The sequence below is a fragment of the Phalacrocorax aristotelis genome, chromosome 17 (genome assembly GCF_949628215.1).
Source record: "Phalacrocorax aristotelis chromosome 17, bGulAri2.1, whole genome shotgun sequence".
In the NCBI taxonomy this organism is placed as follows: Eukaryota; Metazoa; Chordata; class Aves; order Suliformes; family Phalacrocoracidae; genus Phalacrocorax; species Phalacrocorax aristotelis.
In genome coordinates this window covers 8,892,993-8,915,251 of record NC_134292.1, presented here as the reverse complement: position 1 = coordinate 8,915,251, position 22,259 = coordinate 8,892,993, and the positions used below count along the sequence as shown (strand labels likewise).

General features: G+C 53.5%; 1 protein-coding gene and 1 long non-coding RNA gene across 3 annotated transcripts in view; both read left to right on the top strand.

The window, feature by feature from the left end:
* Positions 1–519: 519 nt before the first annotated feature.
* On the top strand, positions 520–5,773 carry LOC142065625 (uncharacterized). The gene is made up of 5 exons (XR_012663459.1): positions 520–656; positions 802–976; positions 1,122–1,690; positions 3,350–3,464; positions 4,943–5,773. It is a non-coding gene; the product is annotated as an uncharacterized LOC142065625 (long non-coding RNA).
* A 976-nt stretch (positions 5,774–6,749) lies between these two features.
* VAV2 (vav guanine nucleotide exchange factor 2) overlaps positions 6,750–22,259 on the top strand; it is a 153,280-nt gene continuing 137,770 nt past the window's right edge. Inside the window, exon 1 of one of the 2 annotated variants that reach the window (XM_075111915.1) lies at positions 6,750–7,053. In XM_075111915.1, coding sequence (XP_074968016.1) covers positions 6,850–7,053 — 204 coding nt within the window. In that variant the 5' untranslated portion in view covers positions 6,750–6,849. The remainder of the gene's footprint in view (positions 7,054–22,259) is intronic. The other variant, XM_075111913.1, reaches the window with a different exon arrangement.

The window sequence follows — 22,259 nt, the reverse complement described above, 5'->3', positions numbered from 1 at the left end:
CCCACGCCAGGTGTGTGGGTCCAGGGTACGGCAGTGGAGCACCCTGAGTGGGCTGCGTGGGTCTGGGGGTACGGCGGTGGGGCTCCCGAGTAGGGTGTGTGGGTCTAGGGTATGGCGGTGGGGCTCCCTGAGTGGGCTGCATGGGTCTGGGGTGCAACAGTGGAGCACCCTGAGAAGGGCGCGTGGGTCTGGGGTATGGCGGTGGGGCTCCCTGAGTGGGCTGCATGGGTCTGGGGTGCAACAGTGGAGCACCCTGAGAAGGGCGCGTGGGTCTGGGGTATGGCGGTGGGGCTCCCTGAGTGGGCTGCATGGGTCTGGGGTGCAACAGTGGAGCACCCTGAGAGGGGTGCGTGGGTCTGGGGTATGGCGGTGGGGCTCCCTGAGTGGGCTGCATGGGTCTGGGGTGCAACAGTGGAGCACCCTGAGTGGGGTGCGTGGGTCCGGGGCATGGCAGTGGGGCTCCCCATACTGGGCACGTGGGTCCCACGGGTGTCAGCACCCTGTAGGCGCCCAAAGCGTGTCAAAGGGACACCGAGCCCTGGGCACGCTGAGCCTGTGACATTGTAGGTGGGAGCACTGGGGCTGAACTGGGGGTGCCTGCTGTTGCCCACCCTGTGCCACTGCCCTTGGGAGGGTGGCTGTCCTTGCTGCTGCAGGTACCAGTGCGGGTCCCAGCCCTGGGATTTACAGCCCAGGCAGGGCGTGTCGCTGCCCAGTCTCCCTTCTGGTGGGTGACTGGTGTAGCGGCCGATTGTGCTGGGAGGATGCGTGATACCCTTTATACCCCTTCGGGTTTCTCAGGCGAGTGCCCGTCGCGGGCTGAAGGCAGGTCGGGAACACGCTGTGACAGCCATCCAGCTATCGGGTGGACTGCGTGGAAGAGCAGCGTGCCTGAGCAGCACCTCCTCTACCTCCGCTCGTCACCACCGTCTGCTCCGGCACGTTTCCTTAGCCCGACTCTCCCGTGGCAAGCAGAGTAGGAAATATGTTTTGAAGAGAGCTGTGAGGCTTATTCTTTTTCTGATGATGCTAAATTTAAGCTCTCAATCCTCTTATCTCCTGTGAATGCAGCGCCATCTAATCTCCCATTAAAGGCCCGATGATACACTTATCTGTTGCAGAGGTACTCCCGCCGCTGCTGCCGTTCCGCTTGCCCTTCGTGGACACACGACGCCGTGGTTTACTCCTGTCGGATAGAAGGCACGCCGCAATTCCACGTTCCCAGAAGATTTAGACCAAACACAACGAAGGGGGAAGTAAGAAAAAAAAAAGAGGAATTAATACACTATTAGAATGTTGACTTTGCTGCTCAATCCGCCTCCCACCAGCACGAAGGAGCCAGCCCGGGCCCCACCTTGTGGAAGCTGCAGAGCAAAATGCAAAATCATTTGGTGGAACCAGATTTACCTTTTTGGCACGGCTGAGGCGTCTTGGTGCTCTCTGAAAAATTACCGGTCCCGTCATTATCAAACTCGGAGTGTACCAGAAGCAGCCGGAAAGTGGAGTGGTTACGTTGCCAAGATAAGGCAAGAAGAAGGACTGGAAGCTGCAGACCTTGGAAAGCCAACAACTGTCTGTGACCGTCCACTCGACCCTTTGCCCTGAGTCCAACAGGATCCTTCCCAAATAAACCTTGGAAGCAGCAGCAGTGGCACGGATGAGGTGAAACCCTGGTGCTGCCCAGCCAATGGTTAGTTCCTCTCCTCCTTCCTCCAAGGAAATCTCTGTGCCTGCTTTGCTTCCCCATGAGCTGCCTCAGGCCTTGCCTCTGTGTCAAACATGGCTGCAGTCGGGGCTGGGCTGGGTGGTCTCCTTACGCGGCTCCTTAGGACTGATACGCTTTAGGTGAATTTGATTTTGATGGGAAAGCTGTTGGGGTGGAGTCTGGTGGAGGAAGGCTGGCGGGTGAGGCTGGCCTGGCACTGTGATGATGGTGATGGGAAGAGGGTGTTATTTGTGTTCAGCACAGCTGGGGCATCACGGGCCCCATAAATCATAGAATCATAGAAGGGTTTGGGTTGGAAGGGGCCTTTAGAGGCCATCCAGTCCAACCCCCTGCAGTGAGCAGGGACATCTTTGACTAGATCAGTTTGCTCAGAGCCCCGTCCAACCTGAGCTCGAATGTCTTCAGGGATGGGGCATCTCCCACCTCTCTGGGCAACCTGGGCCAGGGTTTCACCACCCTCACAGTAAAATATTTTTTCCTTATAACCAGTCTAAATCTCCCCTCCTTTAGTTTAAAACCATCACCCCTTGTCCTGTCACAACAGGTCCTGCTAAAGAGGTTGCCCCCATCCTTCCTCTAGTCCCCCTTCAAGCACTGGAAGGCCACAATAAGGTCTCCCTGCAGCCTTCTCTTCTCCAGGCTGGACAACCCCAGCTCTCCCAGCCTGGCCTCGCAACAGAGCTGCTCCAGCCCTCGGAGCATTTTTGTGGCCTCCTCTGGACCCACTCCAACAGGCCCGTGTCCTTCTTGTGCTTGTGATGAGACTCTTCCACAGAGAAAAGCCCAGGAAGGTGCTGGCTCTGCCTCCTTGGCACCCAGCTTGAGAGCCCTTTTCCAGCAGAGCTGCGCTCAGACGCTACCTTTTTCCAGGCTAAACAAAGAAGATTTTTGGGTGACTGCTCCCATTGCACCAGTACAGGAAGAGAATCCAGTTCACCCCTCCTGCCAGCGTCAAGCTGCACCAGGCTGATTTTCCAGCCCTCTAACACGGTGGCGGCAGGCAGTAACCTGCATCGCCTGCTCTGGGAGGCGGCGTGCCTGGGGGTAGGGGAGAAGGCATGAGCTCTCCCGGCAGGAGAGCAGGGCCGTTAGCGGGAGGATAATCGCAATGACTGTTCCAGGGTACAAGTCTGGGCAGGTAGGTCAGGTGTTTCCAGCAGTAGATGAGCCAGGCAGAGAATTATTGCCTGTACCCAGTGAGTGTTAGTGGTTTAATACGGCAGCGCTTCGGTAGCTGTGTGATCTGTCCCTCGGCGACGGATCGAGCGAGCGCTGCAGCCGAGCGGCGTGTTTGCCGGGTTCTGACTCGCGCAGGTTTCCTAAAATAGTTGGTGAAAGGAGATCACAAAATCCGAGGGCGTGCTGGCACGCAGGCCGCACGGGTAAGCGCGCTCAGCTGCGGGGGGTGCCCGAGCTCTGCTGTGACGCTCCTGCCCCGGGCACCCTGGCTCCAGCTGGAGACAGAGGTCCGCTGGGCTGCTGGCAGCCAGCAGCGGGCTTGGGACAGGCTGGTGCACGCTTGGTCTGATCCAGAAGGTGGCAATGGCAATCCACACACGCTGCCTGGCTCGGAAGTGGGGATTTCTTGCCGCTATGGCCCTTGTATTTAAGGGATATTTTCAGATGGCTGCTCCAAAGAGGCAGCGTGGTGGCTGACCGGGGAGCCAGCTCTTCTCCCAAGAGCAACACCAAACATGACAGAAAATATACTTTGCTGTGAAATGTGGCCATTTCCTAGGTATGTTTTAGCTGATTTGTAAGGTACGGTCTCCTTGCATGTGTTTGTGCATTTGACATGTCTTTTCCTTTTCTTTTCTTTTCTTTTCTTTTCTTTTCTTTTCTTTTCTTTTCTTTTCTTTTCTTTTCTTTTCTTTTCTTTTCTTTTCTTTTCTTTTCTTTTCTTTTCTTTTCTTTTCTTTTCTTTTCTTTTCCTTTCTTTTCTTTTCTTTTCTTTCTTTTTCTCCTTTCTTCCTTTCTTTCTTTCTTTCTTTCTTTCTTTCTTTCTTTCTTTCTTTCTTTCTTTCTTTCTTTCTTTCTTTCTTTCTTTCTTTCTTTCTTTCTTTCTCTTTCTCTCTTTCTTTCTCTCTCTCTTTCTTTCTCTCTCTCTTTCTTTCTCTCTTTCTCTCTTTCTCTCTTTCTCTCTTTCTCTCTCTCTTTCTCTCTTTCTCGCTTTCTTTCTTTCTCTTTCTTTCTTTCTTTCTCTCTTTCTTTCTTTCTCTCTCTCTTTCTTTCTCTCTTTCTTTCTCTTTCTCTCTTTCTTTCTCTTTCTCTCTTTCTTTCTCTTTCTCTCTCTCTCCTCTTTCTCTTTCTCTTTCTTCTTCTCTTTCTCTTTCTCAACTACTTTTCCCTGCTCTGTGCTGGGCTGTGGTGTTCCCAAGCAGCTCTGTTACATCCCCAAACAGCCGCCACTTTGCCAGCCATGTACCCCCTGACACCCCCTCTGCTACGGGGCCCAGGCTGCGGCGGCTGCCTGCTGCCCCCCGGCAAGCGCTGCCTGCCAGCCTCCTTGTATCTAGTTAGTGAGGATTTCGGGATGAAAAACCATAGTGTTCCTTCTGTCGGTACCTTTCTCGTGCATTGAGTCACCTCCCAGGCTGCTCTCCTGCGAGAAGGTAATGAGAGCGCAGAGAGCGAAGCCAGTTAGCGGCGAGAAGCTCCACGCTCGGTCCCCAGCAGAGGGTAGTGTCAGCCTCTGCCTGTGGGTCAGCAGCCTCAGCCCTGGAGGCTGTCTGTCCTTCCGTGGCTGGCTGTCCTTCCCTGCCTGCCATTCCCAGCAGCGCCAAGGGGCAGGAAAGGTGAGCACCAGCTCTAGCACAAAATTCAACCCCTTTTAAGTTACGCAAGGTCCCTTTTAGCTGTAGGTGCCTCCACCCCGTCCTCTTTCAGGACATTCGTATAACCCGCAACTGGCAGCCCGCAGGCGTGTGCGCAGGATATATGCTCTTCACTGAGCCTTGCCCTACAGGTTTGGGGGTTTTCTTTGCTGCCATCAGAAATAGTCTCTGCCATTGGCCGTTTTGATGGTTGCAGAGGTAGGTGAGAAGCGTACTTGCTTCAACACCTCCCACGCAGAGGCTGGCTTTGCAGCTGCAGTGATTGTTCCTAAGTGTTCAGGGGCCAAGTACGCTTTTTATTACGCAGTAAAAAAGCCAGGCTGTAGCTGGCAGCTTTAATTATACACATATAATAAACTCCTCTGTTGTCCTCTACCTACAGACCTGACCTCGCGAGACAGACTAGTACGCAGTCAACCAAAATTATCCCTGGCAGGACTCCACTCCTTCCAGTAGCCTTGTGATTCCTGCCCAGGGGGTGCTGGTGGAGACCTAGCGGGCAGCCAGAAAGAAAAGCTTTGTGAAGAACCAAAAGAATGAGAAAGTTATGCTGAGAAATCACCTTGGCTGGGTATGGGGAGCCGCGGACTGAAAGCAGCACGCTCCTGAATGCACCCAGGAGAGGGGGTAGCTGTGACTGTGGGGCTGGGGCACAGGGATGCTGCACCCCCACAGATCATACTCCCTTACCCTGCCCCGCCAGGGCATTGCACCCAGCCGGACCCGAAACACATCGAGCGACAGCACATCAGGCTAAAAGAATTGCCTTCTTAATTAAAAAAAAAAGCATCTACCAAACTTTCCTTGGAATATTAAAACAATTGTTTTTCATTCTTTGGAGGGATCCTCCTTCCTACATTGCAAATGAAGGATCAGAAGGATCCCGCCAGTAGAGTCGCTCCTTCTCCGCTTGGCTACATTTGGAAGAGATTAGCATTGCATTTGTTTGACATCCAGGTTAATAGCTTCCCTTCGTCCCAGTCTCGGCTTCCGGTTTTGGCTATCTGGAAAGCCAGGCTGGAAATTAATCGACAAACTCTGGGGAGAGGATCTCGGAAGAAAACTCAGAACAGATTTGAAAAGAGGCTGTTCTAAACTCTGCTTGATTTGGATGGAAGCCACCAGTGAAAATCAGAGATTTTTCAGGAGTTTGCTGCCAAGGAGTTAATGGCTGAGAGTTGAGGGTTTTAATAAATACACTGGTAATTAATTATAGGAGTTGTCTTGGTGTTTGAAAGTCAAGCAATACGATAGCTTGTTTGGGTTAAACATCTCCCCTGCACTATTTGCAGCCCAAACACGAGGTGAAGAGCGGGAAGTGCGGGTCAGACAAAGCTGGGGGTTGTGCGTGGGGGCAGCGGGAGGCTGAGCAGCCCCGGGCCGGCTCCTGCCGCTGCCGCTGCCCCCGGCCAGCCGGGGCCCTGCAGGGGAGCACGGGGGTCCCGTGGAGGGGGGGACGGGACGGGACACGGGGGACACACACACACCCCGGTTGCAAAGTAGGGGAGGCAGCTCTGCCTCCCGGGGCCGGCGGGGTTGATGCAGCACCGGGGCTCGGCACGGTGCAGGGATAGAAGTGGCGGCGGGAGGAGGGAGCGAGGGGATGCAAAGGGGTGCGGGGGGGGAGGAAATAAAGGGAAAAAAAGGAAATAATTGGGGGAAAAGCGCCGTCGGCGTTGGGCCCCCCCCCGCTCCCGGCCGCGCCGAGCCCGGGCTCCCGCAGACAAAGGGGCGGCGGGGGCGGACCGGGAGCTCCTCCCGCCTGCCGGGGAGGGGGGGAAGGCTCCCACCCTCACCCCCACCCCCAGCGCAGGTGGGGCCCCCCCGGCTGCAAGTTCTCCTCGGGGCAAAGGGGAACGAAGTTGATGCGGGGGCGGCCCCGCGGTGCCCGGTTTCGGGGTGTCCCCTCCACGTCCCGTCCCCCCCCGCCCCCCATCCCGGCTTTGTTCGCGGGAGGATGCGGCGCGCCTAACCCCGGCCGAGGCGGTGGGGCCGCAGCGGGGGCAGGGGCAGCCCTCCGCCGGAAAACTCTGCGCCGCCCCCCTTCCTCCTCCTCCTCCTCCTCCTCCTTCTCCTTCCTCCTCCTCCTCCGCAGAGCCCCGGCGCGGAGCGATGCTTCCCCGGGCGGCGGGCGGCGATGGAGCGGGGCGGTAGCGCGGAGCCGCGGTGCGAAGCAGCCCCCCGGGTAGCCGCCCGCTGCCCCTGAGCGGCGAGGAGGAGGAGGAGGAGGAGGAGGAGGAAGGCCGGGCGGGCGTGCGAGCGGGGCGGCGGCCCCGTCGGACCGCGGCCATGGAGGAGTGGCGGCAGTGCGGCCGCTGGCTCATCGACTGCAAAGTTTTGCCCCCCAACCACCGGGTGGTCTGGCCCTCGGCGGTGGTCTTCGACCTGGCCCAGGCGCTGCGGGACGGGGTGCTGCTCTGCCAGCTGCTCCACAACCTCTCCCCCGGCTCCATCGACCTCAAGGACATCAACTTCAGGCCCCAGATGTCCCAGGTAGGAGGGGACGGGGTGAGTGGGGGGGCACCCCACGAGCACCCACGCTTCCCTGCATGCGGGTGTTGCTCTTGTAAAACTTGGTGGGATGCGTGAAGGCGAGCGGGTTTGGGGGGGGGGGGGGGGGGCGTGGGGACCGTCTGCTTCAGCTTCCCCCCCAGGTGCTCTTCAGCCTCCTCAATCGTCAGCCCCCCTCCCCTAAACTGCCCTTCAGCCTCCCCTCCCCGCTCTTCAGCCCCCCCAAACTGCCCTTCGGCCCCCCCTCCCCCAAACCCCTTCAGTCCCCCCTCCCCAGTCTTCAGCCCCCGGTTTCTCGCAGCCGGGGAAGGGCTCTGGGGGCAGAGGGAAAAAAAAAGCCACCCCAGGAAAGAGGGAAAGATCCCCCCCTCCTGCCCACGGTCACCGCGACACAAAAGCAAATCATACGGCTCGGAGGGGGAGATGGGATCACGTCGGGGTTTTTAACGAGGCACTAGTTCGGCTTCGATGCTCTGGGGGAGCAGGCGGTGCTGGGAGGGTGCTGGCCTCGAGGGCAAAACTTTTGGAAGATTAAATGCAAAGTAAGCAAATAAATTAAAAAAAGAAAAACCCAACCCACTCAAACCATGGTGTTCTGCAAGCCTGCCCAAGCCCGGCTGGGCAGGGAGCGCGGCCGCGGGGTGCCTGTCCATCTGTCCATCCGTCCCTGGGAGCAGGAGCTGCTCCGGGGCGGTGGGTCCAGCGACCCCCCAGCTCCGCTCGGGCCTGCCCGGCTCCTCCGCCCGCGCCGCTCCCGTCGCGGCTGCCGGGGCCCGGAGCTCAGCGCTTCAGGGCTCCCTGCTTGGAAGGAGTGTTTCCAATTTCTGGTTGTTTTGGTGGAAGCAGGCTTAAACAAACAGGGAAAAACAAATCAGCTCTGGTTGTTTTGGGTTTAAACGCTCTGCTTATGTTTTTGCAAGCTGAGCTGCGCGGCATTTGCATGGGAATTGGGAAGTGAAATCAATTAGAAACAAATGAGAGGGGGTACTTTGCCCTCCCTCCCCGGCAGCCCCCGTGGTGACCAGCGGACAGTAAAGGCGTCTTCTGTTTTTGAACAACAACAGGTTTTATTGGTGAAAAGAAAGGGAAATTTCCTGGTAGCGAGGGCATGTGAGACTCTGCTTAACTTTACTCAAGCATTCAAAGATAAATAATGTATAATGTTAACGTGAGTTCTGGATACGTGCTGTGCAAGCACGCTGCTTATCCGGCAAGTGCCTTTCCCTTCTTCCACCGGAGTTTTGTTCCAGGGTGATGGTGGGTTTTCGTCGGTTCGGCCTCCTCCCCCAGCAAGACGTAACCCCCTGTGCTGGGGGGAGCTGCCTTGGGTGAGGACAGCCGGGAGCTCCCCTGCGAGGCGCTGGGCCCTGAAACACGGCGCATCGGGGAGCGGAGCGCGTTTTGCTGCGCGCACGTGAGCTCGGCGAGGACGTCGCTGCTCGCTTGCAGAGGCAGAGACCTCAATCCTGCAAAGCGCCGGGGTGAGAAGCCCCAGCTGCAGGGTGAAAACCAGCCAGCGTCAGCTCTCGGGTTGGTGCAGAGTAAATAACAACACGTACTGATGCCCCTTCCCAGGGTGAGACAAAGCTGTGAGATTTCCTCCCGGCTTCCCAGGCTACAAACTGATCAAACTGTCTTCCGTACAAACTGACGTTTCCAAATATAAACTCTCGCACTGGAGCTGTGCAGGGACTAGCGCTTTCTTAGAACACGCTGAGAATGGCATGCGATGCATCTTTTTCTTTTAAGGAAATATTATAGCCCTACAAACCTAATTTTGGTTCAATATTTGCCCTGTGGGGAATTAAGAATGGGTTTAAAAATGGCAGCTGCGATCTAGGGAAGATCCCAGTGGTAGTTTGGAAAGGAGGCTCTTGCCGAGGCAGGTGTTGCTCGTTGGAGGTGAGAGCTTACAGCCCAGCTGTCCTTCATAAAACTGCTTTCTGCCTACCTCACCTGGCTGCTTTCCTGGCTTTAGGAGGAGCACGAGGAAAGTGGCTGAATCGGTTGGTTTGGGTGGTCACCTCCATGAGAACGTGGCTGTCAGAGCGGACCAGCAGAGCTGAGCCCACGGGGATGTGCAGAGCAAGGCTGCGGCACGGCTGATGCTGGTCCTCGGCCGGGATGGGACCCAAATCGATCTAGACTCGAGTCTTTATACTTGCTCTTACCTATTTGGTGTTCCTCTGGCAGTTCCTGAGTTTGGGAATCTGGCTTCTCCCCCAGGGTAGCTAAAGACAGGAGGCATCTTGCTGCTCTTTAACTTTTTGCATCGGCATCGCTGGCAACCTGGGGAGGAGAGAGGAAGGGGGTCCGGGAGCCAGGGTCGGACAAACGTCCCTGCGGTGCTTCAGCCTCGCTGCGGCTCTCGGGGAGCAGTTTTGTCTCTCTGGGCTGAATTGCAGAAGAAGAATGTAGCAACCCATCTTTGTCACGCACTGCGATGCGTTCGGACACGGGCGTAGGGATGTGCGAGACAGAGTGTGCCTAGAAACTTCAGAGGTTGTTTTTGATGATAAATGCACATTTGCCTGACTGGCTGGGCTGGCTGACCAGCTGCCTGCCTTCCTACAGAGAGAATATTTTTTTAATTATTATTATTATTCAGTCAAAATGCCAGGGGCCAAGACACTTGTGCTAGACTTGAAACACCCAGTGATATTCTGTCATCCACCTTTCTCGGTGAATTAAATGGGGTTGTGCAGGTGTGTAATGAGAAACAGATTTTTGCCCGAGGTGAGCATCGTTTCAAAGGCCAGAGGTGAAATCACATCTCTCTGCAAAGAAATGCTTTAAGATCCAGACACTGTTGTGTGTTTGAGTTGGTGGGTTTTTTTTTTCATCCCCCTTCATGCTGATTTGTTTTTACGTGCAGCCTTTGAAGGTGTGCTGCGTGGTGAGGTTAGAGCATCAGGTCCTGTTTGCAGCGCCGTGGCGCTGCAGGGGTTTGTGCTCCTGCTGTGGAGGGGTGACCTGGTGTCCCCGTCCTCCTAAAACCTTCCTGTGCTGGTTCAGCAGGGAAACCCGGCTGGTGAAATGGCCAGGCTGGCCACACAGCAGTGATTTACTACCTGATGCTACTGCTTGATGTTTAAATAAATAGTAAAATAGCTTCACCAGGCTGCGACCTCAAGTTTGCTTTATTTTTGTGCTCAATTCCAGAGACCCAAGTCCAGCACGTGGCAGTGCCTGGCGGGGTGGGATGACCCAAAGCTACTGAACCTCCGCAGTGACTAACAAAATAAGCAGGGAAACAAGTCTTAAGGCCCAGCTCTCTTCTGAGAGTTAGTGGATGTGAGGCCAGTTTTGATGAGCCCAGACTAAAACTTCATTTCTGATAATTGCTTTTGCGGTAGAGGCCGTTTCTGGAGAGTTGGGAAGTGGGATGCGTGTACTTGCCCTCGGTACTTATTGATCATTATGTCTATTACCATGATTGGATTTTAGGGGGTGTAATTCAAGCTGGTTTTCCAGCCAGCTGAGAGTGTGTGATGCAAAGGACATGTTTATTTGCAAATGTGAGCAGATGCAGCACCCCTCGGGCTTGCAACCCCCTCCCCCTGTGCACAACTCCCAGTGCAGCATTTCTCCCCCATCCCTGCACGGAGCCGTCTCCAGAACCCCGTGTCTCTCCCCGTTCCCCTCTAGCTGGCATGAATTTCCAGTCCTCTGGCACTGTGGTACAGCCGCTCTTGCATCCCAAACTCCCTTTGCGAGTAAGATGGAGATCTCTGAGCTTTGGATTTTCATCAGTAATTAGGTTTGAATCATAATTTTGTTAAATCTCTGGTCAAATACAAATTCAATGACTCTTCACTTGCGTTTCAGCATGGTGAGGCATAAAAAATATGTGCAATAAAAAAATAGCATATTTGGGTGAGGTTGTTTTTTGGTGGTGTGGGTTTTATTTTTTTTAAGTTTATTTTTTAAATTTTTTTTGCATTTGCCTTAGATAAAATGAATCCTTCCTGGCAGAGACGTGTACAGACATTGGTAGGGAAGCTCAGGCGAGCCCGGCTGCAGGCTGCTCCCTGCTCGGGTGTACGGGCAGAGACCTCATGGGGGCTGGATCAGCTGTGCTGGCCACCTTTGCAGGTGGGGGCTCGATCAGGAATGATCCCTGAAGCTGGAAGGCTCGGGTGCTGCTTGCAGGGTGCCCCAGGTCACTGTCCTTTCTCTGGCGGCACGCCAGCACCCCGGTTTAATTCCCCCGGTGTCTAGCAGACCTGGTTCAACCTCTTGGCACTTGTGGTGATGCTGTAGAGGGCTATGTGGAAACGTACGCCTCTTGGCAAAGGGTTTGTATGGCAGGGGACGGAGAAGCAGCGAGGGAAAGCGAGCCAGCGTGCAAGGGGCGGCGGGGGCCAAGGGGTCTCAGCCTGCGCTCTGCCCTCCAGCCCGGCTCCAGGAGCGTTTCTGCCCCTAATTCTTTGCAGCTGAAGGAAATGTGGGCTCCTTCAAGGGAGAACAGCTAAGAAAAAAGCAACAACCCCCCCAAACTCCTGCCTCGTCTTCCCATTGCCCTGCTCTTTTTTCCTTGGGTCTTTGGCAATAATTAGCCAGGGAGAAACTGCAGGAGCACGGCCACCACACTCGTGCTTGAGTCACTGATAACCCGTGTGCGCTGAACCAGATTCCCACCCAGCGCCCGCGTCCCTGCCTGAAACGGGACTCAGAGGACAGCTTTGGTGGAAGGGTGATGGCGGTGGCAGGGTGCTACGGGTGGCTTTCTGGGGGGGAAAGTGCTGTGTGTCACCAGCCTCCGTTAGCCTGCACGTCCTGACAGCTCTGGCCGGCTGAGCACACTATCGCAGCGTTATCTGCCGTGACGTTGACATTCCTCTGTGTATTTAGACAGACGGAAATTGGTACCTGTACCAAAGCACTGGTGCACTTCTAGGGCTTGATCGTGTGGTTTGCTGTAAGGTGAGGGCACCTGTTAATATCATGTTGCATTCGTCCTTCCTTTAGGATTGGCCTGGACGCTGCCAAATATATATATATTTTTTTTTTTCCTTTTTCCCCTTGCTTCAAAATCTCCTGGATGCTTGAAATGAAGCAGCCACATATTTAATGTATTTGTGTGTGCACAGACTTAACGTTAGCAGTAATGGTCAGCTCATTAGGGATTCTTATTTTGAAGCATATTGACGTCTCTCTAGAGATAATCCATCTCGGTCTGCAGTGCCTGGAGGTTTTATTAGGGCTCTTGAGACTGATGAGGCACAGCAAATGTAATTGGCGGGATGACTTGGCTGCCCACCCCTCTGTTTTGCTCTTACTGAGGAACCACGCAGACAACTGATTTCCCTCGGTTGATGGGTGTAACGCCCTACACCTGACAGAACTGTCAGGTGGTTCATGGCTGTTGGCTTTTTTTTTTTCTGAAAGATGGCAATAATTTGGTATCAAAATCCTGTTTATTGATGGTGTAGGTACTCACTTGCCATGACAACTGGGAGCAGGTGGCTTGTAGTAACTGCTTCCCCCAGGTATATCTGGTACCAGTAATTATTCACTAGGCTTTGAGACTTTTTAACGTGCCACTTGGAGGCTTTATAGCTACAATGCTTGTAATCACTTCCATATGTCATGATAGTAGTTAAAAATAATTCAGCATTATCAGAGCTGGCTGGGTGGGTGCGTTGTTTGAGCAAGGTCTGTACAGCTACTCTCCGATTGGCCCTGCTCAGGTCCTCTGGCTTTTTATTTACTCTCTGCTTCTTGAAGTTGAGTTCTGTTCCAAAAAAAGGCTACAAAAAATGGCCTCATTACATATCACTGTTTACTGTGTCTCAGAGACTTCCCGTTCGGATGTGCGGAGCTTTACAAAGGGAAAAAAGGTGCTCTGTCTTGTACAGCCGATCTCGTGAGCTCCTTGGAAATAGGAGCTGGTTGAGCTCTTTCTTCCCAGCCCCTCTTCGTGCCTCCTGCGTGTCAAATAGCACCCTAAAACCTTGGGTTAGCTGGAGGTAGTACCCTCTGTTTTGCTCTTTGGCGAGGTTGTAGGGTATAACTGAACCTGCAGCTGAAGGCTTATATGTATTCTGTTGGGGGCAGAAAGTGTTAGATGGATCCTGCTGGTTGTGCCAAGAAGCATGAAAAGCAGTGAAAACCTTCCCCCCCCCCCCCCAAATGATTGATGAGAGTTAAATACCTGTGCTAAATACCTAGCTGGAACAGACTCTTGAATGAATAGATGGCTTTAAAAACAGAAAGCCAAAAAACCAGTCAACTCGGTTGCTTTTCAGGTTGGGCTTGGAAGCTGCCTTCTATCTCAGCAGCACGTTGATGAGCCATAAAAAATGCTTGACCTGTCTGTCCTTCTTGGTGGCCATCCTTCGTGCTGGGTGTACCGTCGAGACGACAGGGTACCTTGTTGCTTGGTCCCTCCCGGGAGAAACAGGCAATTTTTTGGCAATAGCACTTGTGGTAGTTGACTCCTGTGGCTGTGCTTGAACGAGGCAGTTGGGTGAGGAATTAGGGCTGCAGAAATTTGAGGCTAGATCAAGCAAGGTGTGTGCTGGGGCTGTGGTTATATTGAAGGGTTGAGCGTTGGGGTGGCACCGACCCATCCCCCTGTGTCATGGCTCGTGGGTGTAGGGCCTCTGGCTGGTGCCGCAGACCCTTCGCTTTCTTCAGCTCATCTGGAGTCAGAAGGGACCTGATTTTTGGCACTAACAGAAATGTTGCTTCAGACTGACCGGAGGGCAAATTTTTGATCCGCTTCTTTGTCCCTTCTTAAAGAGACAAACCTTTTTTCCAGCATTTTGAGGTTTTTTTTTCCCTGCAATACTTGTCCATGTGATTTCGCCCTAAGCCTGCGTTTATTAGAAGCTCAAATGTGTTCATCCCACGTGGCCCAGCAGCAGGGGCTGGGGCTGCCGGGGTGCTATGGGCAGAGCTGGGGTGGGAGCGCCAGGATCCCACTGATTTGGGGTGGGGGTGTACTGCACGTGTAAGGTGTGCCTGTTGGGGTGGAGAGGATGACTGTGGAGGGGTGGTGAAGGTAGGTAGGTACAGTGAGCTTGGCAACACCTCCGGGAAGTGAAGGTTGTCTCTGCTTTGACAGTTTTAAAGCAGGGATCCACCTTCGTTGAGTTGCACACAGCTTTCCCCCACTTCCTCACGCTACCCTTGACATCAGTTGGACCCCTTGGCTTCTCAGTGATCTTCAGGTGAGTCCCCGTGGCTGCTCTCCCAGCATCAGCAGAGCTTCCCGGATCTCTGATCCCACCCAGAGACTTGCTCCGTGCTCCATCAGGGTGACCCGCTCTCGTGTCAGTGCTGGGTCCATCTGTCTGCCCAGCTGCCCGAGCAGCACCCCGGGGTCACCGGTGCCGCTCCGGCGAGCGCTGGCCCCAGGCAAGGGCTGCTCCCGTCCCTGCTGCCAGCCTGCAGTGAGTCACCCCAGCTCTCCTGTCGCTCTTAGCCCGGGGGCTCTAATTCGGGCATGCCCTCAGGATGGCTCCCGTGTTACTGTACAGCAGCCTCCTGGGTTCACCTGCCACCCCCGCGATGTGTCCTGCTTATTCTAAGCTGTGTGCCCGCCGATGCTGCTTTTATAAGGAAGGGGACGGACCTTCTTTTTCAGGGTAACTGTTAATTACAGTCTGCATTTGACAACTTCAAACTCAGTGTTAACGAAATTACTTTTCCCAGTGTTGTATTTCCCCTTCAAGAAAAAGCCTGGAAAAAGGTCTGTTTCTAATAAAACTGACTTTTTTGGCCCCCCCAATATGTTTTCTTTGGTTGCAGCTCAGGGCTGTGCTTCACCCGATGATACAACTCGAATGCAACCGCTCCTTGCCCTCCACCCTTCACCGTGGCATGGAGCCTCCCATGTTTGCAGCAGGGCTGGGGCTCTCCCGCCTGGCTGCAGCCCGGCGCAGGTGGAGGTTGGCCAAACCAGTAAGCAAAGTACGTAGCTGCGTGCATAACAAAGCTGGGCTGCTCGAGCCCCCGCTGTCCGCGTCTCTCATAGCTTGGGTTTATCGGTGACCTTGCGACTGCAGAGCCCCGTGGTTGTGCTCTGCTTATTCTCACGGGTGTTTCGTGCTGCTGCTGGGAGTATTTGAGTGGGATCCCGTTCTGGACTAGCTCAGACCTGTTTGGTCCAGTCCATGTTAATGGTAAGGTTTAGCTAAGATGCCCAGACCTGAAAGCTTTTCACATGGGTGCATCTATAATAGGTAACTGGACCATCTGAGTCTTCCCCTCTTGTGTCAGAGGGTGTTCTTGCTCTAGCAAAAGCCAGGACTCCACTGTAGAAAGAATTGGAAGAAATACGGGTGCAGATGGGTCAGGCTGCTAAATGTGTGTAGGCTCAAAACCCTGTTGCTCCAAAAAAAAACCCCCAAAAGTCAGTTATCTTTAGGTGAAGTCACTGAATAGTAGTAGTATTTTGGCCATCAAATTTCCCAGCCTAACCAGCCCCGCAGAAATGTGTTTTGGAACATCTCTAGTTCTGCACGCCCTTTCCTTCTGAAGTCCCTGAGGCTGTTGTTTCCACCTGGTGTGAGGGCTGCAAGCCCTGCCCGTCACAGGACAGAGGTGCCGCTTGTCCGTCGCCTCTCCTCCGCCCAACGCGCTGTCGCTTGGGTGGCAAGAGGTAATGCGAAATCTGTTCTTCTTGTTTCGTAACCCATGGGCCTGCCTCGTCTGGACAGCAAGGATTCAGCTGGAAGGTCCTCCTTCGCCTCCTTGGAAAGCCACCAGCCTGAGTCATATCCTGACTCGCTCTGCCCGTTTGGCTCCTCGGCGGTGTGATCTAGCGATCTCCCCCGACAGCAGACTCTGTAGCACCGCCTGCGGTAGAGACCCAGTTGTAAACCAGCTTTTCTTTGCCGTGGTGCTGCTTGATTTCTCAGGATCAAATCTGCCCGGCTTGCTAGACCTGGGGAGCATCTCCCGTCTTGCGCGGTGCCCTGCACGCCCTTGTCGGGAGCGGCGGCGGCTCCGTGCTCGCCCGGTCCCTGCTGACGGCTGACCGGGTGGTGAACCTGGTTCGGCAAAGGGAGATGCTGACGGCTGCCGTTGGGTGTGATGAGGGTGGCAGTGGTGAGGTCGGAGGGGTTTCACGCCTCTCTGGGCTGCGTGGTCCTGCCTTCGGCCGCGAGCTTCGCGCCGTGCCCCGGCTCCGTCGGGGACCGTGGCGTGGGGCAGCTGCCTGCGCTCGCCTGCATCGGGCTTAGCTCTGCCCGCAAGTGAGCGGGGTTTGATAGATGGGGAGAGGGGGAAGGTTAAAAGGTTCTCGTAGAAGAAATTTGCTCTTTCTCTTCAAGCATACGCTTCAATACTGTTGAAGGAGGGAGTAAATTGGCCCTTTTATAGCATTCATATCTTTTGTTGTGTTTTATAGTGGTTTACAGCTAAATGGAACATCTGGTATTTGAAAGGGGCTGAGGAGGGAACAGAGGAGGCTTGTAGATCAAGAAGGGGAGGAGCGGGAGAAGAGGCTTGTGTTTACTGCTGCAAACACAGAATTATCTGTGAAATCTGCTGAACTTGTGTGTGTGATGAAAGTTATTTGGTTGCTTGGAAAACGAACGTATGCCTGAGCCGTGAGCAGGCAGGGCCCTTCTGCTCCGCGACAAAGCTGGTGCAGGGCGAGACCTGCAGCCGGGACAAGCTCCGCCGTCTCTGGGAAAGCCCCGTGGCAGCGCCTTGCGCAGGGCCTGTCGGCGTGTCCTTGCTGAGCACGCGTCCCCCAGCCTGCTCTGAAGTGAGATGTGCTGTATAAACTGTTTTTGCTTCCTAGGATGGGCTCCTTTGGGTTTATCAGGTACTTGGAGTGTTCACAGCTGGGCTGGAGCATCCGAGTTCATGTAAGGATACAGGCTTTCCTTAAAGCAGAGCCCTGTTTCTGAGGGTTGGGCTCATCCCTGTGGCAGGAGCAACAAGAGCTGGGAGACAGAAATGTAATGGGAGATATATATACACACGCACACAAATTTTTAAGAGCTGGAGTGTGTTAAACACTGGAAATCCCAGGCTGAGTGGTATGTCCCCAGGACAGGAAATGTGTACAGCATCGGGGGCAGACTTGTGTGCGTATCGAGACCCTTTGCGTTTATGGGAAGCACTTTCTCATGTGAGTGATCTTCCAAGAAAGCCGCTGGTAAGCCTCAGAGAGGGGAGGAGACAAAAAAAAAAAAACAGAGAAGACAAGTCTCATGTTAACTGTGGGAGAATTGTGATGTTAAACAGAAAATAAACCAAAAACTTTTCTGGTAAACTGAGTGTGTTACTTTGAAAAGTTTTACGCTCCCCCCCGTCCTGAGCAATTTCTATGTCTCTTTTCTAACGCTGCTGCAGGGTTTTGGGCGGTTTCTTGGGAATTGCTGCTGGAGCGGCAGCTGCTCAGCACGGCGGGGCTCCGAGCTCAGCCCGCCTCCCTTGGGGCGAGCAACCTGGACGCAGGGCTTTCCTTCAGCGCCTCTTCCGTAAGCGGCTGCTTGCTCTGCACAGTGAAACGTGGCTCTGTAACTGGTGATCTGGCACCAAACTGAGTGGCGCTGGGCAGAGCCCACGCCGTCTCCAGCAGGATGGCCATGGGGATCGCTGAGCTCTGGGTTTTGGGGGACTAAGTGTTATCACGGTGCTGGTGGCAGCCTGCGGCTTCCAGCCCTTGGGCGATGCTTGCAGGACCAGCTCCTGGGGAGATGTGCCATCCGGCGGATGGACACGGGTGTCTTTTAGCAAAATTGTCAGTTTTCAAGCAACGAAGCAGACCTAAGAACTTAATATTGCCAAGGCGCCGGGAGCGCAGAGTCAACCCGAGGAGCCTGGGAGGAAGGCTGGGCGTGCGGTCTGCCTGCCCCGCTCTGGGCTCCCTCCAGAAGGGGGGAGGTTTCTTTGTGGAGTTGCAGGACGTGAAATGGGAGCGTTACTCTGCGGTTACTCTGCTGACTGGCCCTGTCTGTGCCAGGAGCCGATAGTCCCAGGGAGGTATCCCTGCACCATCTGCCTCTGCTCACCTCCCTGTGACTGTGATGATTCACCAATATCTCACGGTGTGGGTCATCTTTTGTGAAACCAACTGGAGACGTAGGAGAATGTATTACGTGTGTGCAAATGGTTTTAAATAACAATGGAGTTTTTGAGGGCCCTTCTAAAATAATTTAAAAATATATGAATAAATCTACGATCTTGCCAGATGTGAATCATCCTGCCTTCTGCATTTTCAGGTTACAGTGGTGAGAGCTGGGTACTGGAGGGCACTGCAGATTCGTTATCTAACCCTTCCTCGCCCATCAGCGGGGTTTCAGTTTCTCCAGCGGTCAGGGGTAGGGATGCTCGTGCTGATGGAGCAAGGACATTTTCAGGGGGCTCCCCGGCTTTCATCGCTGCTGCTTCCCACCTGCTTTGCCTGGCATCTTTCTGCATGACGCAGTCAGTGTCTCCCTGATGAGAACTTAGTCTGAGGTACAGCAAACTTGGTCCAATGTCCTGAGCTGTCGGCGGCAGGACCTGTTCCTTGCAACGTGATGGGTGGCTGTGGCTGGGAGGCCGGTGAAGGAGGAGCGATGCTGCCGTGGTAAAGCAGCCCTGGCTGGGAAAGGCGAGTGGGGTCGTATGGAAATTTTGCTCGCCCTTTGCTGGAAGGCTTTACAGCCTCTGCATGTTCAGGTGCATGTCGCCAAGCTTTGCCCACGTGAAGGAATGTTTAAACTATTTTTTTTCTTAGGGGTAACAAAGGTTAGAAGTAAATTTCCCTTGTATTGACAGCTCAGTTATCTCAGAAGGCATAATGAGGAAGCCTTAATGAAGCTACAGTATCTGCTTGAGAGTGGGGGTTTTTAGCCAGGTTGTCGCAAGAAGCATTTCTAATTAGAGAGAGATTTAATTCCAGATTTTTGTCATTTCCCCCCCTTCTCCTTCCCTCTTAATTATATTTGCTAACGTGTTTAACAGCTTTCCCTTCAGAAAAGAACAATTTATTCAAAGGTCATAAATAGATTCTGGCATTAATTACTCCAGGAGCCACACTGGGCTGCACTGGAGAAATCAACTCCATGGGGAACGCTAAACCTTTCGCAGTTGGATTTATCTGTGGTTGAAATGACTCTGTTTGCACACACGTGCCCCAACAAAGAGAGACACCCCCTCAAAAGAAAAAAAAATTATTGCATCCACCTTTGGGCCCAAATTTTTAAAACCCGTGGGGATCTTGTAGCTAATTTCCCTGAGTTTTTGGAACAAGCCTAGAAATCGCATCTTCTCCCTTGATCTCTCCGTCTTTGTTTTAGAACATTGGAGGGTATTTGTATCAATTAGTTTTTGATCCCGTCATTGCTATTGGTCTTTTGGGGTGCCACGATGGAGGAGCGGCCGTCTCTAGCTGCAGGGAGAGCGAAGCCTTGCGGACGGTGCTGCTGCTGGGGACCACCGGCTGCCGTTCCCCTCGGTGCTAAACACCCCGCGACAAGCCCACAGCCTGGCGCCCGGATTAGGTTAATAGTTTTTGTAACCTCCAGATTTTGGAGCGACTGCAACATCTGTTCCGAGCGATAATAAAGCAGTGCTGAGGGGGAATTAGCATACAGCTGCTGGGGTGGGTGGAAGTCTCTATAGAAAGAAAAATGAATTTATTGATGGGAGATGAAGCCTCATTGCATTTTCATCGTTCCTGGTGATTTTGGCAGTGTGGGCAAGATCTGTTCCTTTGCGATGGGAAAGGCCGGTGCTGTGATACGGGACTCTGATGCACATTTAAGACTCGAGTGTCCTTTGTTTTGTCGTTTCAGCCCTCACCCAAAGCCAAGAGTACTTCTGCCTGCTTTGGGTTCTTTTTGAACATTTCTCTGGCATGGTTAAATCTGCCAGATGAGTCCTATTGCCTGGGTGGAGCTGGGCTCACTGTGCATGGGTGAATATTTAATATCTGCTGGAAATAGCTCTGCTTTCCTGGGAGGGGGATGCTCTGCATGCAGGATCCAGAGCCAAAGCATCTCATAGTGGGCTTTCATGGTGCGGGGTGGCTTGGCCCTGATTTTTCAGGCTGTCACCTCTATGCAGGGCTGTGGTTTGGCTCACACCTCTCTGCCTGCTGAGCTTGTTGGTGAGGTCCAGCCAGGGAGAGGAGAGGCGTGAGCCGGGGTGGACTCACAGAGCAGGAGGGGAGCTCACCTGGCTGGAGATGGAGCAGATGTGCATTACCTCTGCTCTTCCCTCCCTGCCTCTGTGCTGCTCGCAGCTACTTGAAATGCAGGGGGGTATTTCGTGCAACAGCAGCTCCGTTGTGGCTGGAGCAGATGCGGAGACAAAGAGAAGCTGCGGTGGATGCTCGGGGTGAAGTGGGGAGGGGGTCCCTGGCGAAACCAGCGGGTACCCGGACTGGCTGCGATGCCTCAGCCTGTCCTGCTGAACGTCTGAGGCTCCTTAATAAAGGTCTCTTTGTTGTAACTTGGCTCTCACTGGGGTCAGCAGGAGATGCAGGTGTGTCAGCACTGCCGCGGCATGCTCGCCCGCGCTGGTTCTTCTCCGTCCCTCGTCAGTCCCCGGGCTCAGGGTCCTGCTCACCCCCCCGTCTCTCCCAGGCAGGCATCTGACTTGCAGCTTTGAGTTACCAGCAGGAATCAACAGTGATGTTAAGTATTTCTATGACTTTTCTTCCCTGGTGCTTTTCCAGAAGAGTCAGCTTCTGGAGCCTTGTGATGTGAGAATTTAATTTTTCCTTAAGGGAAGGCAGACAAGCAGGTGTGGAAGTTGTCGCTTTCATTACTTTGGGGAAATGCATGAAAACACGACTGAAGCGCTCTCTGAAGCCTCATAGACTTGAAAGTGAATTTAAAATACCCAAGTTTTAAAATTTACAAAGCAGGATTACTGATGATTGAGTAGGTGATATTCTGAATTCCCCTCCTTGTAAAACAATAAAAAAATAAAACCAAAACCAAAACCACCCCACGTTCAGCTTTGGGCTCCACCAACAAAAGCTGGCTAAGTGAGTAGTATTTTCTTTTACATATGTGGAGAAAAATAATCTTAAGCAGGATTAAACATCTGGTTTAACTGGGTGTAAATAAAAGGAGTGAGAGTAAAACTTCCAGAGGTGTAAAGCAGCCTCATAATTCCATGGGGGCAGAGGGGAACTTGCCCAAGATGAGGCTGGTATTCGCATGGGTATTTAATGTCCTGAGCCAGGGCAGAGGGAAGGACATCTTGCCCCGTAGGCACCAGGTTTTGCATGTTCTCATCCCGGGGATGAGAAGAACAGCCGTGTTTCACTGAGCACTGCTCTGCTGCAGATGTGGAAGGAACTGCTCAAATCCCCTGTCTGAGTTTTGGGCTCCCCCCCATGATTTGGAGTTTTTTTTGAGAGACGGCTTCTTCTAACAACAGTGTCGTGGTGCGAAGATCCTGTATAATAAAGACGAGGCATCAGGTAGTGTTATCGCTCCACGGAAACCCGTTACTCACCCAAGCAGGGCTGTTATTAGCCTGATTCCGGTAGCGCGGCGGCAGGAGCAGGAGCTCCCTTCGACAGAGCACAGGAGGAAACTGGAGACAAAAAGGGGTATTTAACTTGTCTCTGTGCTCAAGGTAACTTAATAACTGCTTGGTTTTGTCTCTGTCACATTAGCAGCCAGGCTTTGTCATGTATTTGAGCGCTGAAGAATAAATGCAGAACTTCTCCTCCCTCCGCCCCCTTAGTCTTTTACTCAAAAATCAGACAAAGTGCCTTTTGGCGATGGCTGGCCCCGTACCGCGCAGGGGCGAGAGCGGCGAGACGCTTCCTGGCTCATTTCTTTCTTTGGAGTTTAATGTTTTCAGTGTCCATTAGGCTGGAGATACGTTTCAGTTTGCCAGCTTCCCAGCCCGCTCTCCTTGGCTCTCGGACACCCTCGCAGCCACGCTCGGGGAGATCGCAGGGTAACGAGGGCTGATGGAGCCGGAGCTGATGTGCAGGGTTCATGTCACTGCTGTGGCTCCGAGCTCTCTCCCGGGTGTGTTGGTATTGTTATTCCTGTTGCTCTTCGGGAAAAATCCTTGCAGAGCTTTTCTGTGGGTGGCTTATGAAAAAAAAAAAAAAATCACACGCAAAAATGAGGTGTCGGTAATACAATTCTGTGGGTTTGAGGCGACCATTAAACAAAAAGGCAGCACTGAGTTACTGCTGCGGGACTGTGAGTGCTGTGGGCTGCTTCCAGAGCCTGGTTCTGTAGCAGTCTCCTTTAGCAGCA